The 18,447-nt window shown below is 42.7% G+C and overlaps 1 protein-coding gene and 1 non-coding gene across 2 annotated transcripts in view; one reads left to right on the top strand and one right to left on the bottom strand.

Annotated features, from left to right (window-relative positions):
• The first annotated feature begins 9,303 nt into the window (after positions 1-9,303).
• LOC114810656 lies at positions 9,304-9,441 on the top strand. The gene has a single exon (XR_003758351.1). It is a non-coding gene; the product is annotated as a small nucleolar RNA SNORA7 (small nucleolar RNA).
• Positions 9,442-10,563: 1,122 nt separating this feature from the next.
• SLC25A16 (solute carrier family 25 member 16) overlaps positions 10,564-18,447 on the bottom strand; it is a 28,862-nt gene continuing 20,978 nt past the window's right edge. The window contains exons 7-9 of the mRNA XM_029060842.2: positions 16,481-16,643; positions 14,420-14,488; positions 10,564-12,071 (exon numbers count right to left, since the gene is read on the bottom strand). Of these exons, the coding sequence (XP_028916675.1) occupies positions 11,915-12,071; positions 14,420-14,488; positions 16,481-16,643 (389 nt within the window). The 3' untranslated portion in view covers positions 10,564-11,914. The remainder of the gene's footprint in view (positions 12,072-14,419; positions 14,489-16,480; positions 16,644-18,447) is intronic.

Raw genomic sequence — 18,447 nt, 5'->3', positions numbered from 1 at the left:
TGACTTCTATTAGGGACTGCTTTCCCTGTAATGTCCTAATCCCAAACTTTTCCTTTCTACTGAGGCCACTCGAAGGTAGGCTCTCTGTACCTTGCCAATAACTTTTTCTGATTGATCAGTCAATCAATCAGTGATATTTATTGAGTGCTTACTACATGGATTAATTCATTCAATCATATTTACTGAGCCCTTACTGTGTGCAGAGCATTGTACTAAGTGCTTGGGAGAGCACAAAATACAGACACATGCTCTACCCACAGTGAGCTTACAGTCTAGAAGGGGAGACAGACATTTATATAAATAAATTAATTAAACTGTAATTACACCATGCAGAGCACCGTACTAAGCACTTGAGAGAGTACGGTTCAACAGAATTAGCGGACACGTTCCCAGCCCACAACCCAGTGCCTGGCACACAGTAAATGCTTAACAAATTCATTCATTCATTCAATAGTATTTATTGAGTGCTTACTACATGCATAACACTGTACTAAGCGCTTGGAATGTACAATTCGGCAACAGATAGAGACAATACCATTACTATTCTAACAAGTTTACAGTCTGGAGGGGGAGGCAGACATGAATATGAATAAATAAGTTATAATATGTCATTTAGAGTTGTACATAAGTGGTGTGGGGCTGAAGGTGGGGCAAATGTCAAATGTCCAAAGGTCATAGATCCAAGTGAATTTTCTGCAAAGATGGATCAGCCCAGGATCCTTGATCGGGTGGTAAGTGAGTTTCATCAGAGACTGCTAAGGCTTCAGAACAAGGGGCACCAGGTTAAGGTCATTTCAGGAGGGGAGACATCACTGTCACTTTCTCTACTTTCGATGCCCTCCTGGACAATGCCATGGTTTTCACTCTCACCTTAAAGGATTCTGCTCTAGGCGAGATAGTCAGTTAACCATCTCGACTATGCAATGGCTCCAAAACAGGAGTTAGTGCAGAGCCCGTGATGCAGAATGAATTACAGCCTCTAAAGATACCTAAACTACTAAGTGGTGGGTTGAAATCATTATCTACTAGCTGTCCAGCTCTTTCAGGAAGAGAGGGAAGACCAAATGAAGAGTGGAGGGAGGAGGGGTCATGAAATCCAACTCCTTAAGGCCCAAGTGAAATGATGCATAACTAGAAAAACAAGACCTTGTAAATCTGCTCCTTCTCAGCTTGCTGCCTTAAATAGGCCATAGAGGTTAGAATAATTGTGGTATTTTTAAGTGCTTACTATGGGTCAAGCTCTGTACTAAACGCTAGGGTAGTTACAAGCTATTCAGGTTGGACATAGTCCATGTCCCACATGGAGCTCACAGTACTAATTTCTGTTTTACAGATGAGTTAACTGAGGCCCAGGTCAGGAAGGTAGACTCCTTAGGGATGGCTTTTAGCCTTCTTTCTCACCTGTTCCTGCTCTGAATCTCACTTGACTCTCTGGGCTGATACTCGAGAAACAAGATTTGAGTTCCACCGAGCCCAGGTATTAATATTTCAGGAAGCTTAAAGCCAATTGGGAGCATAAAGGATGCTGGAAGACTGAAACTCTAAATACAGATAATTCTATAAGGAAAGCCCTCCAACTTACTGTGTATTGTGTACTGGGATGTGTATTGTGTCCTACCTGATTATCTTGTATCTACACCTCCGGTTGGTACAGTGCTAGGCACATAGTAAGCACTTAAGCAATACCACAGCATGGCTCAGTGGAAAGAGCCCGGGCTTTGGAGTCAGAGGTCATGGGTTCGAATCCCAGCTCGGCCACTTGTCAGCTGTGTGACTGTGGGCAAGTCACTTAACTTCTCTGGGACTCATTTACCTCAACTGTAAAATGGGGATTAAGACTGTGAGCCCCAAGTGGGACAACCTGATTCCCCTGTGTCTACCCCAGCGCTTAGAACGGTGCTCTGCACATAGTAAGCACTTAACAAATACCAACATTATTATTACCACAATTATACCACACTACCACAATCATCAGGAGTTTACTTCAGTCAAGGCTCCACAACTTCAAGTACTTCATAACAATTTCTGAAGCTTCTCATGGAAGTGACTGAGAGTCTATGATCGCAACCTAATTACAATCATGGGTCCAGGAAAATAGGGTGGTACTGCCGTGATTTGCTATATCAGTGTCACGCGAGATTCCTGAACTCTGTTTCTTCAACTCACTTAATGAAAACGGTACGATCATATTTGTGATAATTGTTTCATTCTTCACTCCAACACACCTAAATTTAGATGGAAAACATGCCTATATAATTTAAATGCACAAATTTTAAAAGCTATGATTTTTCTCTCACAGTATAATAGTTCCACAACCTCCAGTCAGAGTAATTTCCAAATCTTTAGGTACCAAGCTTTTAAAACAATCAGTGGCTATTCTGCTATAGCATGCTTGTACTGAGCAGATTTATGTCAGTTTGGATTCAAAAGCTTCGTGAAGTCTTTAGCCTCACTGTGCTAGAACAGTGCTTGGCTATCGTTTCGACTGTGAGCCCGAGAAGCAGCGTGGCTCAGTGGAAAGAGCCCCGGCTTGGGAATCATAGGTCATGGGTTCGAATCCCAACTCTGCCACTTGTCAGCTGTTTGACTGTGGGCACGTCACTTCACTTCTCTGTGCCTCAGTGACCTCATCTGTAAAATGGGGATTAACTGTGAGCCTCACGTGGGACAACCTGATTACCCTGTATCTACCCCAGTACTTAGAACAGTGCTCCGCAGATAGTAAGCGCTTAACAAATACCAACATTATTATTATTTAGACCGTGAGCCTGTTATTGGGCAGGGACTGTTGCCGAATTGTACGCTCCAAGCACATAGTACAGTGCTCTGCACATAGCAGGCGCTCAATAAATACTATTGAATGAATATAGTGGTGCTTGACAAATATCATTGGTGTGTGTGAGAAAAGGTGAATTCTGCATTTCTCATATACAACATCAGTGTCTGAAATTGTTTTCTGGATAAAAGGGATTCTACTTTGCAGATCTGAGTTCAAACTGCATTTTCTTTTGAGCTTTATATTATAACCAAGAAAGGACTGTAGTAGTATTTAATAATTAGGGGGTAAAAACCTTTGAAATCCATCTTTCTAACAATTCTGAAACATCCCCAAAAGGTCCTTACCCCAGTTGGCCCCAAGGGGGCAACTTCTCTCCTTATTGTCTTTGAATCCTGTCTCCCTTCATCTCTAATAATAATAATAATAATGTTGGTATTTGCTAAACGCTTACTTTGTGCAGAGCACTGTTCTAAGCGCTGGGGGAGATACAGGGTAATCAGGTTGTCCCACGTGAGGCTCACAGTCTTACTCCCCATTTTACAGATGAGTGAACTGAGCCACAGAGAAGTGCAGTGACTTGTCCGCAGTCACACAGCTGACGAGCGGCAGAGGCGGGATTCATATAGCCGATGATAAGAAGTTTCTGTTACAATTCTACCAAACAGACCCCACTTTTCCAGGCTACCTCAACTTGGTCCTAGAAGCCTCCTCTCTCTTTCTCACGTCTTGCTGGCTACCACTGGCCTCTTTGTGACCTAGTGGATAGAGCACAGGACTGGGAGGAACTGGGTTCTAATCCTGAGGCCTCCACTTGTCTGCTGGGTGATCTTGAGCCAGTTTCTTAACTTAATTGCACCTCAGTTACCTCATCTATAAAATGGGGATTCAGACCGTGAGACCCATGAGGTACACGGAGTGTCCAACCTGATTAGCTTGTGTCTACCCCAACACTTAGTACAATGCCTGGCACATAGTAAGCGCTTAACAGATGCCATTTAAAAAAAACCCCAAAAACAAACTCTCCCAATGGTGTTTACCTATTCCCCATGGCCCAGTTCTTACTCATGCCCATTCCACAGACCATTACCCTCCCCTTCCTTCAAAGCCTTATTGAAGACACATCTCCTCCAGGAGGCCTTCCCTGACTAAGCCCCTCACTTTCCTCTTCTCCCATTCCCTTCTTCATCGCCCTAATTTGCTTCGTTTGTTCTCCCCCATTTCCCAGCCCCATAGCATTTATATACATATCTGTAATTTATTTATTTGTTGATGTATGTATCCCCCATCTAGACTGTAAGGTCACTGTGGGCAGACAATGTATCTGTTTGTTGTTGTACTGTACTTTCCCAAACAGTACAGTGCTCTGCTCACAGTAAGCAGTCAATAAATACTATTGAACGAATGAATTCCCCACCGTTTCCTCAGCTTAGGCCACAACTCCTCCCCCCAGTCAGCTTCTCCCCATCTCTTCACTCACCAGTGGATCATTGCCTGCTTCCCCTCAGCCTCCTCAGTCCACCAAGAACTGCTTTCCACCCTCTCCTTTGTTTCTGAGCTACTCGGCCATTTTTCCTACGCCCTTCCTATCAATGGTATTTACTGAACATTTATTGTGTGTAGACCACACTACTTAAGCACCTGGAAACAAGAGTTGGTAGCCAGGATGCAGCATGGCTCAGTGATAAGAGCCTGGGCTTTGGAGTCAGAGGTCATGGGTTCAACTCCTGGCTCTGCCACATGTCAGCTGTGTGACTGTGGGCAAGTCACTTCACTTCTCTGTGCCTCAGTTACCTCATCTGTAAAATGGGGATTAACTGTGAGCCTCATGTGGGACAACCTGATTACCCTGTATCTACCCCAGTGCTTAGCACAGTGCTCTGCACATGGTAAGTGCTTATCAAATACCAACATTATTATCCTTTTCCTTAGCCCCAGATCACTCTTGCTTCAGATTTCTCCATTCATTCATTCAATCATATTTATTGAGCGCTTACTGTGGGCAGGGCACTGTACTAAGCACTTGGAAGAGTAGGATATAACTATAAACAGATCCATTCCCTGCCCACAATGAGCTTACAGGCCATTTTCCCATGTCAATAAAATCTCCCTCTCAGCTGTTCCTCTCCCCACAGATGCACAAGGCTGACCCTGTTGGTCGGAATGACGTTCTACTATCCAACTCTTGTGTGGCAACCCAACCCAATTTTCCTTTCACTCTCTACTCCCAACCAGCTCCTGCTGGAATTGTGAACAGACACTGAACTTCTAATTCATTCATTCATTCAATCATATTTATTGAGTGCTTACTGTGTGCAGAGCACTGTACTAAATGCTTGGAATCAATCAGTGCTCTGAATACTGTGCCCTGGCTCCAAGATTTTAAGTGAGCATCATCATCAAATTCATTCATTCAATAGTACTTATTGAGCGCTTACTATGTGCAGAGCACTGTACTAAGCGCTTGGAATGTACAATTCGGCAACAGATAGAGACAATCCCTGCCCAGTGACAGGTTCACAGGCTAATCGGGGGAGACAGATGGCAGAGCAAAACAGAACGAAACAAAAACAAGACAACATTACCATGATTAACAGAATCAAGGGGAGGTACACCTTATTAACAAAATTAATAGGGTAATAAATAATATATATAAATAAGCACAGTGCCGAGGGGAGGGGAAGAGGGAAGGGGGAGGAGCAGAGGGTAGGGTGGGGAGGGGGAGCAGAGGGAAAGGGGGCTCAGCTGAGAGGAGGTGAAGGGGGAAAGGGAGGAGCAGAGGGTGGAGGGGGAGCAGAGGGAAAAGGGGGAGCTCGGTCTGGGAAGGCCTCTTGGAGGAGTTGAGCTCTCAGTAGGGTTTTGAAGAGGGGAGGAGAGTTAGTTTGGCGGAGGTGAGGAGGGAGGGCATTCCAGGACTGCAGGAGGACATGGCCCAGGGGTCGAAGATGGGATAGGCGTGAACGGGGGACGGTGAGGAGGTGAACGGCAGAGGAGCAGAATGTATGGGGTGGGCAATAGAAAGAGAGAAGGGGGGTGAGGTAGGAGGGGGAAAGGTGATGGACAGCTTTGAAGCCAAGAGTGAGGAGTTTTTGTTTCATGTGGAGGTTAATAGGCAACCACTGGAGGTTTTTAAGGAGAGGAGTGACATGCCCAGAGCGTTTTTGTAGGAAGATGATCCGGGCAGCGGAATGAAGAATAGACTGGAGTGGGGAGAGACAGGAGGAAGGGAGATCAGAGAGGAGACTGACACAATCATCCAGCCGGGATATTATGAGAGCTTGTACCAGCAAGATAGCCGTTTGGTTGGAATGCCTTAAGGGGCTTGCAGCTCTGAGGTGGTGGTGGTGGGGTGAGTTTGTGTGTTTTTTTAAATTAATTGAATATTGCTCCCTCCTACTTTAGCCTGTGAGCCCCATGTGGTACTGGGACTGTGTCCAACTTGACTTGTATCTATCCCAGCACTTAGAACAGCACTTGACACATATAGTTGGTGCTTAACAAGTACCATAACCATTATTATCATTTGGCTCTAGGGACTTCAAGAGGGAGTTAAAAGTTTGGAAAAGATGATGGGGGTTGAGCACACGGGACCTGTTGGGGGAGAAATAGATTTGTTCTCGAGGGGAAGAGAACTGAATTAATAGATTTGTTCTCGAGGGGAAGAGAACTGAATTAGCAGCAGTAGAGTCAACCTATTAGGTTCTAATCCCAGCTCTGCCACTGGCCTGTTTTGTGACCTTGGACAAGTCACTACTTCACTTCTCTGTCACAGTTCCCTCATCTGTGAAATGGGGATTCAATATTTCTCCCTCTTACTTAGAATGTGAGCCCCATGTGGGATCTGATTATCATGTATCTACCCAGGTGCCTATTACAGTGCTTGGCACAGAGTAAGCACAAAATCAATACCACTACCATTATTATTATAATAGAGTGGACATGTTCCCTGCCCCCACGGGAGCTTACAGTCTAGAGGATTACACAATCTAAAGAGATGTCAGTATAAGCAGCCATCTCTTCTTGTGTATTGGGTGGGGAAATAGAGAAGGGTCAAATATTTTCTCAGGACCCCCATTTTGCCTAACAAAGAAAATTGTTTTGTGAGCATTTAGGTCTTCATTCATTCAATAGTATTTACTGAGCGCTTACTATGTGCAGAGCACTGTACTAAGCACTTGGAAAGTACAAATGCTTTGCCATTTCACCACTCATTACTAGTTTGGCCCAATTTACCTCCTTGAAGCTTTACCGTTTGCTCCTCAAACCTAAAGAGTTGAAGTCTTAGCCACCATGGACTTAGAGTTTCCTTGTTTCTTTCCTATGTGGTAGTATGATTTGTTCTTGTGCTTGCACAAATGCCCTTTTGAAACCCAGCCAGCTTTCTTGAACTTCTTTTCATCTTAGATTACCTAAAATGTAATAAAGAAATCATGGGGAAATGGGAATAATTTCTGTAGTTTCTTCTAGGGTTGTGCGTGGGGGAGGTAAGCACTGGGATTAAATGAAGTTTCCCTTTTAAATTAAGTTAGCAGAGAGAACGATCACTTGTTAACCACTTACTGTGTGCCAAGCACTGGGGTAGATACAAGTTAATCGGGTTGGACACCCTGTCCCACATGGAGCTCAGTCTTAATTCCCATTTTACAGATAAGGGAATGGAGATCTAGAGAAGTGAAGTAACTTGCCCAAGGCAACACAGCAGACATGTGGCGGAGGTTTTTCTGACTCTCAGGCCCGTGCTCTATCCACTAAGCCACGCTGCTTCACATCTACTCCCTGATCCCTAAATCTATTAAACCTACTAAAATTTACCTACTTGCTCATTTTCTTTATCTTGCTGACCTCTCTTAGAATCTTTAATATGACCAACCTGTATTAACCTTCAAATCAAATCAAGAAGGGCATCCAGCCTGGCCTGATGGATAGAGCATAGGCCCGGGAGTCATAAGGACATGAATTTTAATCCCAGCTCCGCAAATGTCTGCTGTGTGACCTTGGGCAAGTCACTTAACTTCTCTGTGCCTCAGTTACCTCATCTGTAAAATGGGGATAAGAATATGAGCCCCATGTGGGACAGGGACTGTGTCCAACCTGGTTAAGTGTTTAGGACAGTGCTTGGCACCTAATAAGTGCTTAACAAATACCATAATTACTATTATATCCATTTTGGGTAGTCCTCCATTTTCTGTACTAGTAAATTGTTCCTAATGCAATTAAAGAGCCTATTTTGCATAGCTATTAGACAATAACCCCAAATTCCAATTCCCACCAGACCCTAACCCAAATAATAATAGTAATAATGTTCGTATTTGTTAAGCGCTGGGGGAGATACAGGGTAATCAGGTTGTCCCATGTGAGGCTCAGTCTTCATCCCCATTTTACAGATGAGGTAACTGAGGCACAGAGAAGTGAACTGACTTGCCCAAAGTCACAGCTGACAAGGGGAAGAGCAGGGATACGAACTCGTGACCTCTGACTCTCAAGCCCAGGCTCTTTCCACTGAGCCATGTTGTGTTATACTGAGGCTCAGGATGATAAAAATGGAGTCTATAGATTCGAGTTTTACCTCTCTGCATTCACTAGGAAAAGTTAAAAGTAGAAGTAAAACCCAAATAATTTCTGTAGTTTCTTCTGGGGTTGTGCGTGGAGGAGGTAAACACTTGGGATTAAACGAAGTTTCCTTTTAAAATAAGTTAGCAGAGAGAACCATCACTCTCAGCAGAGTAGATTTGACTTTGAATTATTTTTCCAGTCAACTTCAACTCATTTCATGATAAAATATATGGTGTCTCAACTATAATGAGAGGAAGAGGAACTACGAACCCAGAATGTATTCAATTAAAGAAAACAATTTCCAGAACATGGGTATAATACATTTATTTATTAACATGGGCATTCCATAACTGATTTAGAACGCAGTTTCCTTTCAAGTAACACCAGAGTAAGACCTTCAATTTAGCCGTTTAATTACCTAAAACTGGATGACAATATCATATTCCCGTGCAACTCGGAAGAGAAACCATACAGCAGACAGTATTGTTCCCCAACAAAAGTGGCCCTGAATTCAAGATGACCCCCAAAGTGTGATGACTCAGAGGGTACAAGTGATTTTAATCAGCAAATCATAACATACATTTTCTAATTAACATGTGATATGGTTATTTATAAAGAAATATTACTAAAATGCATTCTCCAGTGATTCTGCCAGGGGTAGGAGAGGGTGGGTGAGGCAGTGGACATTGATTATGCTGTCTTGTTTTTGTCCGTCTGTCTCCCCCGATTAGACTGTAAGCCTGTAATTGGGCAGGGATTGTCTCTATCTGTTGCCGAATTGTACATTCCAAGCGCTTAGTTCAGTGCTCTGCACATAGTAAGCGCTCAATAAATACGATTGAATGAATTGAATGAATATGGCAAGGACGTCATTCACCCCTTGAGCCTGTTGCTGTGACTATTTGTTGCCCTCTAGACTGTAAACTCATTGTGGGAAGGAATGTGTCTAATAATGCTATCTGTACTCTTCCAAGCCCCTCTCAGGATGGCACCTGGAGAGTTTCCAGTCCTCTACCAGTCTCGGCTACGGGAGGGAGAGTCAAGCAGAGGCATATCCATTCTATTCCTAGCTTGGGCAGTGGCTAGCGAGTGGAAGGCAATCTGCTGCACGTCAAAACTCACCCATGCTGGGCAGCAGCGGCAGGGGAGACAGTCGAGGGCAGAGACTCAAGCTAACTGCCCGGAAGGAGGTCATGATAAAAACTTCCGGATTTTGACCAAGAAAACTCTCTGGATCCACAACGATTGAGAAATGGAGGTGGGGCATTCTGGGACAGATATGTTCATGGAGTTGCTACGGGTCGGAAATGACTAGAGAGCAGGCAGGGAACATGTCTACCAACTATTGTTTTGGTATGGTATTTCCGGCATTTGTTGAGCACTAACTATATGCTAGACACCGTTCTAAACATTGGGGTAAATACAAGATTGGACACAGTCCCTGTCCGTCACGGGGCTTACGGTCTTAATTTCCATTTTACAGATGAGGTAACTGAGGCCCAGAAAACTCAAGTGACTCGCCCCAAGATCACATGGCAGATAAGTGGCGCTGTCAGGATTAGCACCCAGGTCCTTCTGACTCCCAGCCTGTGCTCTAATCACTAGGCCATGCTCTTTCTCATCTTGTACTCTCCCAAACGCTTAGTACAGTGCTCTGCACACAGTAAGTGCTTGATAAATACCCACTGAAGATGATGATGATGATGATGGGGTTGGGGGGGAATTCTCATGGCAGCCCAGCTACTACTCTACCCCCGCAGGACCTTGACCTGAGCAGTGGCCTCCGATTGAAGACCAAAGACAACACGGGCAGCTTGGCAACTTTGGTCCTATTCCCCAATCCTTTGCCACAGCCAACTGAACTCCAGTCCTGGAGAAGCGACAGAAAAGCACTGGCATTCGCTTTATAGCCTAATGTAGCTTCCAACAATTACCACTTGTCTCAATTCTAACCCAAGACAAACTTTTGGGTTTCTGGTGCTTAAATATAGGCGGTGGGGGGGAAAGGGGGGGTTAAAAAAACACCTCACCTTGGAGTCAAGGCAATATGGTAATTTAACACATCCGTTTCCAACAGTTGATACATATAAAACAATATAAATTAAATATTTATCATACAATTAAGCCTTAAAAATGAACCCAGTTCATCCATTTCTTTGCAAAATAATTAAGCTAAGAAGTCCAAGCAGCAAACACTATGAAATGCTAAAATAAAAATTGAAACACGAATGACATCAACTATATTAGTATTTTAATACCTTGAATTATTTCAACCCTAATCATATTTCAGAGGACACATCACTCTTTTTTTCTTATTGGACCTATTTGGCATATTTACAATAATAAAAATAGTATTTTTAAAGTGATATGATGGTCAAATATTTTCATTTTAAGCACTACAGTTATTTGAAAACTATATTGAAGAGCTCTGTAAAGTCTCTTGACATTGCAATAGGATTGTTTTCCAAGGAATATTTTGATGTAATATAATAAAATACACATATATATATAGCTGTACGCCCACACATTTACAGAAATCTTTTGAGACAACCCGCATTAAGGTATATATTTTTCATCCATTATACATTTACATCTTTCAGTGCAGCATAATCCACAAACCAATGCCACTCGATAAATAAATCCTTTCAGCAAACACATTGGGTTGGCCCATTTTTTGAGTGATGTTGTCCGACGTGTCATAACTGCCCTTGATGGATTAATTGTGGATTAGGCTGTAGACTGTACGTTCCTTATGGGCAGGGATCGTGTCTGTCAACTTCCTTATGCTGCACAGTGCTCTGCACACAGTAAACGCTCAATAAATACGACATTGATGGATAGACTGCATCTTTATGAAGATCCAGGTAAAATATCTCATATTATCTACAGATGATTATTAAAACAATGGAGATACTGATTTACAAAATCACTACTTTTAAACACACTACATTCAAATAGACTGGAAAAAATTTAACTGCTTATCAAAAGATGCACAAGTTTGACAGTGTACAGGAATTACCACCAAAAATATTAACCCTTTATAGCTGACTTACAAGTTACACTTTCTACAACAAAGTAAATATAAATTCAGTTCTAAATATTGTTTCAACCAATTACACTGTTTCAAGTTAATCTACTCAAAAGAAAAGAGCTTCGACCAGAAATAAAATGCAATATCATGATTCGTACTGAGAGCCTGGAATGGCATGACAAAGCTAACAGCAACAGCTTAAACCCGTATTGAAACTAATTCTTTTTCCTGATCATTTGCAAATGACAAGTGATCACTTCTTTCAAACAAATCAAATCAGTTTGGCCTGAAGCGTCCTAAAGTTTACAGTGAATGCTACGATTCAGAAACTACAAATTTTGGCATCCCCAAATTACAACCTGGTAAGTGTTTGTTTTCGGCAAATAAAAATCAAGTACCTGTACCAAAATCCCAGTGGTTTCAATAACTGAGTAAATTTCCCTCTTCAAGTATTTTCCCCATGGATATTAGCGTAAAATGGAAAATATTTGGGATTAATTATCCCTGGTGACAATTTTTTCTAAAAGAAAACATAAAACAAACACCTCGGGATTTTAGTTGAGATGCAAAAATTGCTTCATAAGTTCATATGTTGTAAATGCCACAGCTTGCGAGGGAATGCATCGGATGTAGTTGAGAGATAAGCCACGGTACAATCCTCTTCTGATTCCATGGTGACCATACACATACTTCAGCGTCTTCAGCATTGTACTGAAACATGCAACACCCATTAAAATACAGCATTTTACCGCATGACCGCAAGCAAGTTAGTTGGGCCATTGACCAAACTTTTAAAAGCAACTAAAGTTATTGGTAATTGCTTCCTATGTCACAAATGGCATCTTAATAAAGTACTGACAAAAACAAAATGATTCCAGGTGGCTATCTCAAACAAGTGCTGCGCTGAAGAGTTAAGCCCTCTCAAAGGCTACGCATACTTCATTTTTGTCTCTAAAGAGCCCGCTCACCACACCGCTTTTATAACAGCCTGTCTCAAACTGATAACTGAAGCAGCACTTCTGAAGGATCTGCAAGGATCTGTTTTCCTATCTTTTCTTGCACTAGAAATGCTAAATTAGGAACGAGAGGCAGAAGGCAGCTAAAATAAACAAAATTCACTTGAGGAAAGGTCTGTGCAAGCATTCAGAAATTAGAATCTAGAAAGGAAAAGATTTTCCTTTCCAGTGCTGTCTCATTTCCACGTCTCCCAATTAAGGTCCTCGCCTTTGACCACTCTCCTTTATGTCAGCATTTTTTTTGTAACAGTATTTGTTTAGCGCTTACTATGTGCCAGGCACTGTTCTCAGTGCTGGGGTAGATACAAGCTAATCAGGTTGGACACAGTTTATGTCCCACATGGGGCTCACAGTCTTAATCCCTATTTTACAGATGAGGGAACTGAGGCACAGAGAAGTGAAGTGACTTGCCCAGTCACACAGCAGACAAGTGGCAGAGCTGGGATTAGAACCCAGGTCCTTATGACTCAGGCTGGTGCTCTATCCCCTAGGCCATGCTATTTCTGCAAATGGCACCCATCAAAGCTCCCTTTAATTCCCGGCCTTTACCTCAGTGAGCACTGGACAATGCCTCATAAAAAACAGTTTTTATCCAATTAAAAACAAAACAAAAAACCTTTTTCAACCTTCCAACATGGAAAACTCATGGGGTTGTTGGTAGAGTATGGAAGCCTTGTTCTTATGGATAGTTAGAATACAGGGAGGTAAGTATAAACCTTTTTGAAAACCTCCTAGGGGCATTTGATATTACTTCAATACATCATGAGAAAGCACACCGAGGTTGTGCAGCTCTAACAACGACTGAAGTATTCTCGGGATGACAGATTTAAGATAAAAAAGGGGAAAATGAGGAAACAATAAGACACTGGCGACCTTTTGCATTTCTAAAGTCTCTGGTAATGCAACTTCTCAGCAAAAGACTTCAATATCTACTTATGCCATCCCAATAAAGTCACAGCAGACTGAACAGACCAATTCCAATATTTAATAGTCATTTCCCAAGAAATTACTATCTACATTTGGAGCCCCCAAAATAAACCTCTCAAAATTACAAACCTTCAAATGGAATGACATTTCTGTTCCTAATGAGGGCATCTATAACACAGCAACTTGGGCTTGCCCTCACTGATTTTTTTTAATGGTATTTGTTAAGCATTTACTATGTGCCAGTCACTATACTAAACACTGGATATCTACAGAATAATCGGGTTGGACACAGTCCATATCCCACGTAGGGCTCACAGTCTTAATCCCCATTTTACAAATGATGTAGCACAGAGAAGTGAAACCCAAGGTCACACAGCTGACAAGTGGCGGAGCTGGGATTAGAACCCAGGTCCTCTGACTCACAGGCCCGGGTTCTTTCCACTAGGCCAGCCTGGTTAGTCAAAAATAGGGCTCCTGGACCGCAAACTTTAAACAAGGCTCGCAAAAAAATAAAGTTTATCCATTCACCCCTTCCAGGCACCCTGCAGCCTTTGTGACCCAAATGAGTAGCAATGTGCAGTTAGAGCATGGCCAAGAAGCAGCAGGGGTCTGAAATGTGGAAATCGCAGCGGAGGCTGCAGTGTGCACTCTAGGAGTTCGTTAATAAGAACTGTGGCACTTGTTAAGTGCTTACCATATGCCAACCACTGTTTTAAGCACTGGGGTAGGTACAAGTTAATCCGGTTGGAGACAGTCCCTGTTCCACATGGAGCTCACACCCTTAATCCCCATTTCACAGATGAGGTAACCGAGGCACAGAGAAGTGATGTGACTTGCCCAAGGTCACACAGCAGACATGTGGCAGAGCTGGGATTAGAACCCAGGTCCTTCTGACTCCCAGGCCCAGACTCTAGCCACTAAACCACGCTGCTTCACCTTTCTTTTCTAGAAAGTGGCTGCCCAGAATCAGGGACAGGGCAAACAGACATACACTCCTGTCACGAGAGAAGAAACCACCCCAGCTGGGGGTGGGGGAGTGTAGGAGCCTGCCTGCAGACTTGTATTAAACTTTAAGCATTTCTGCAATTAGCGAGAAGAGATGCATGAAGTACTTACAGGCACTTTTCAGAGTCCGGGAGTACAGTCCCTAACTGCATTCGCCGGCGGGTTACATCAAGTGGGTACCTAAAGGAAGAAGAAGGTGGGAGCATTTTAAGTTTCTTGGAGGAGTGTCACATTCAGATAGTACCAGAATTGCCTAATTTGAAACTTAAAAGACACGTGAAACAGGTAGTAAGGGGTTACAAAATAAGAACTCCCCTCTAAAAATTAATAGCATATTTTTAAATCAATTTTTTTCCAACAACCCAAATGGTTAAATAAAGATGCAGGTTCAGGGTTTACCCAGAGCATCAAAACAATTTCAAACATTTTTGGGAATTAAGTGTCTTTATTAAGTACTGAACAGTTGAAAATGAAGCAACTTTATGTTTATTCTAGCTAAGATGTGGAAAAAAAAATTACGGGAATTTTCCTCACTGTTTCTCCACTTCTGTGCTTCCCTTTCTCTTTCTCAATGTAATTCTCTCCTAATCCTTCCTTTCCTCACTCCTTTTCTTTTCTTCATTCCCACATAAACCCCTACATTCACAAAGCTATACATCTCCCTGCACCCAATCTCTCCCCACACCAGTCCCATATTTCACTCCGCTGCCCGGATCATTTTTCTACAGTTCTGGGCACATCTCCCCACTTCTCAAAACCCCCCAGTAACAGCCCATCCATCTCCGCCTCAAAGAAAAACCTCTCAGTCCTGCTTTCGAGGTATGCCATTGGCTCCCTGCCTCCTACCTACCCTTGCCAATTTCCCCCTACAACCCAGCCCGCGCACTTTCTTTGCTCCTCTAATGCCAATCTACTTTGTGTCCCAGTTGCACCTCTCTCGCTGCCAACCCCGTGCTCACACCCTCCCTCCTACCTAGCACTCCCCTCCCTTTCATATCCAACTATCACTTTCCCCATCTTCAAAACTCTATTAAAATCGCACCTCCTCCAGGCAGTCTTCCCTAACCTCTCATTGCTCCACCCTCTTTGCCCTCCCTCCTGTGTTGCCTATGTCCCTTCTACTCTGCAGCTTTTATACTTATACCTTTTATACTCTGCAGCATCCCCTTTCTGAAATTCATTTTAATCTCATCTCCCCCGACTAGAATGTAACTCCTTGAGGGCAGGGATGGTGTCTACCAACTCTATTTTACAATACTCTCCCAAACGCTCTGCACACAGTAAGTGCTCGATAAATACCCTCCACACAAAGATCTAGCAGCTTACACTGGGCCAGATTTTGTGGGGGCAGAGCTGCAGAGCTCCCAACCTTGGGGTGAGGCAGGGCCAACAGGCTCTCTTACTGCCAAGGCAGTTGCAGAACACTTCCACTTAGCCTTCAGCAGAGTCTGCAGTCCTGGGCTGATAATGACAGCAGGAGATCTGCCTAAAATACTTCCCCCCGCCCCAGCTATAGGGACTTTACTAGATGCCCTCTCAAATCCTTTTCCTTTGGACAGAGCTCCTAAATGAAGGGTTCTGTAACTTCCCTCTACTCTGTAAGCTTCTAATGGGCAGGGAATGTGTTTGCTAATTCTGTTGTACTGAACTCTCCCAAGCGCTTATTACAGACTCTAGATTGAAAGCCCGTTGTGGACAAGGCATGTGTCTGTTTACTGTTACACTATACTCTCCTACGTGCTTAGTACAGTGCTCTGCACACAGTAAGCACTCAAATACGATGACTCCAGTGCTCTGCACATAAGAAGCTTTCAATAAATACGATTGACTGACTACAGTGCTCTGCACTATGTGCTCAAAAACCACTACTAACTGCTTCCCTCGCTCAGGCCCCGTATTTGCACTTCACCTTCTTTCCTTGTGCTCTCCGCCACCCCTGGTTTCATCCAGAAACAGGGCCTCATTGTTATTAGTAATATAACTTCGGTTAACCAAGCTTCTAAATGACCTCGTCAGAAAAAAGGCTTAATGCTACTTTTGTGACGTTACTAGAGCTCAACGCTCACCTGTTGCTTAGCCAGGGAGAACCCAACAAATGTAAATAACATATACCCGCTAGACTAATCGCCAGGCTACATTTCTTCCCTAAATGAAGGTGGCTGGGAAACTTACGATATTGTCTGTGCTATAGCTCCAGCAACGCCACCACAAAGTAAGTTTATGTGCGTTTTCAAAACTAGGACATTAGGGTTATCTGATGAAGGCCTTCCGAGCAGGGTAGGAGCATGGGATAGACCAACACTCTTTAATGTACCAAAGGTAAAAAATGAAACACCTGAAAAACAAATGTAAATTCGCTGTAGTGTTTAGAAAAACAGTCGGCCTAAAAAACACATACTTCCCCTTTAACCTAATCATGAATAATTCAGAGTATATTACGCATTGCCCACTTCTTGATGTATAGCTGGCTTTTATCTCAGATGGACATAGGAAAAAAATTTCTGTAGTCAATAATCAAGGAGTCAGATTCTCCATGGGAACAGGCTACTCTCGGGGAAGTAAGTCAGATTTTCTAGGAAGCTACATTGTCTTTCAGATCGGTAGGTTCCCTTTAGAGAAGAGTTGAACAAAATACTTCTCTGTGCCTCAGTTCCCTCACCTATAAAATGGAGTTTAAGACCGTGAGCCCCACGTGGGACAGGGACTACGTCCCACCTGATAACCTTATATCTACCCCAATGCTCAGAATAGTGCTTGGGACATAGTAAGTGCTTAACAAATACCAGCATTATTATCATTATATGGCCCTGATTTTGGGCCAGTTCTGAAAGCTTGGAATCAGAAAGAAACTGCAGCAAGTGCTTATACTACTGGGAGTTCAAATTCTTCTGCACCGCCTTCATTATGAACCAGTCTGTAGCCGTTTATACGACGAATATACTCCAAAGGTCAAAATAATTGCTCATCTTTGTTTTAGACTGTAAGTTTATTATGGGCAGGGAACGTGCCTGTTAATTTTGTAATTTTGTATTATAATCTCCCAAGTGCTTAGTACAGTGCTAACAGTAAACATTAGCACTTAATGTTTACATAGTAGGCATTTAATAAATACTATTTAGAGAGTGCTATTTAAATTGATTTAGAGTGCTGAAGTCAGCATTTGTTAAGTGGTCACTTAATAGCGGTTTCTAAAGTGCCAAACTGCTACTGGGGATAGGTTATTCACTGGGAGAATTGGGCTAGTGTTTTGCCAAAAAAAAACCCACGAAAATTTATAAAATTTAAAGTCATAGGAATTTTTTTTTCCATTTGAAAGGCGAGTTTATATATTTAGATATAGTACTTCTGATTATATATTTTAATTTGAAGGATGAAATATAAAATATTTACTCTCTTAACTGGCAAGATGCTGGGAAGATTATAGTTGTTTGTAACCAAGGTTTGCTGCCTGGAACAGATGGGAGCCCTAGTACTGTCCCCTTCAAGCATTGTTTTATGTATTTTTCAATATGCTTTTAATTGTTCAGAAATTATTTCTATTTTCTATGTCTTTCTTTCTCCCTTTAGAGTGTGAGCCCCTTCTGGGACATAATCTTTTACTTCCTTGCTTTTGTATTTACCCCAGAGCTCAGCACAAAGTGAACACGTAATAAATATCTGCGTTCTAATCCCAGCTCCGCCACTTGTCCGCTGTGAGACCTTGAACAAGTCACTTCACCCTCCTCTAGACTGTGAGCTCATTGTGGGCAGGGATTGTGTCTGATGTTATATTGTACTCTCCCAAGTGTTTAGTACAGTGCTTTGCACACAGCACTCAAATATAATTGAATTGAATTCACTTCTCTGGGCCTCAGTTCCCTCAACTGTGAAATGGGGATTCAGCCTCTGAGCCCCAAGAGGGACAAGAACCGTGTTCAACCTGTTTAGCTTGTATCTGTGCCAGTGTCTAGTATAATGCTTGGCAGGTGATAAATGCTGAAGAAATGCCATAAAGGGAAAAAAAATTGTAAGCATGAGACAGGTGTAGAGAAATTCCAGACTTGCATTCCTAAAGATTGCAGGCCTCTAGACTGTCAGCTCGTTGTGGGCAGGGTATGTGATTATTTATTGTTATATTTACTCCCCCAAGCGCTTAGTAG

Source organism: Ornithorhynchus anatinus, chromosome 3 (assembly GCF_004115215.2).
Source record: "Ornithorhynchus anatinus isolate Pmale09 chromosome 3, mOrnAna1.pri.v4, whole genome shotgun sequence".
Taxonomy (NCBI): Eukaryota; Metazoa; Chordata; class Mammalia; order Monotremata; family Ornithorhynchidae; genus Ornithorhynchus; species Ornithorhynchus anatinus.
The sequence above is the reverse complement of the archived record's forward strand: the minus strand, read 5'-3'. Positions and strand labels throughout refer to the sequence as shown.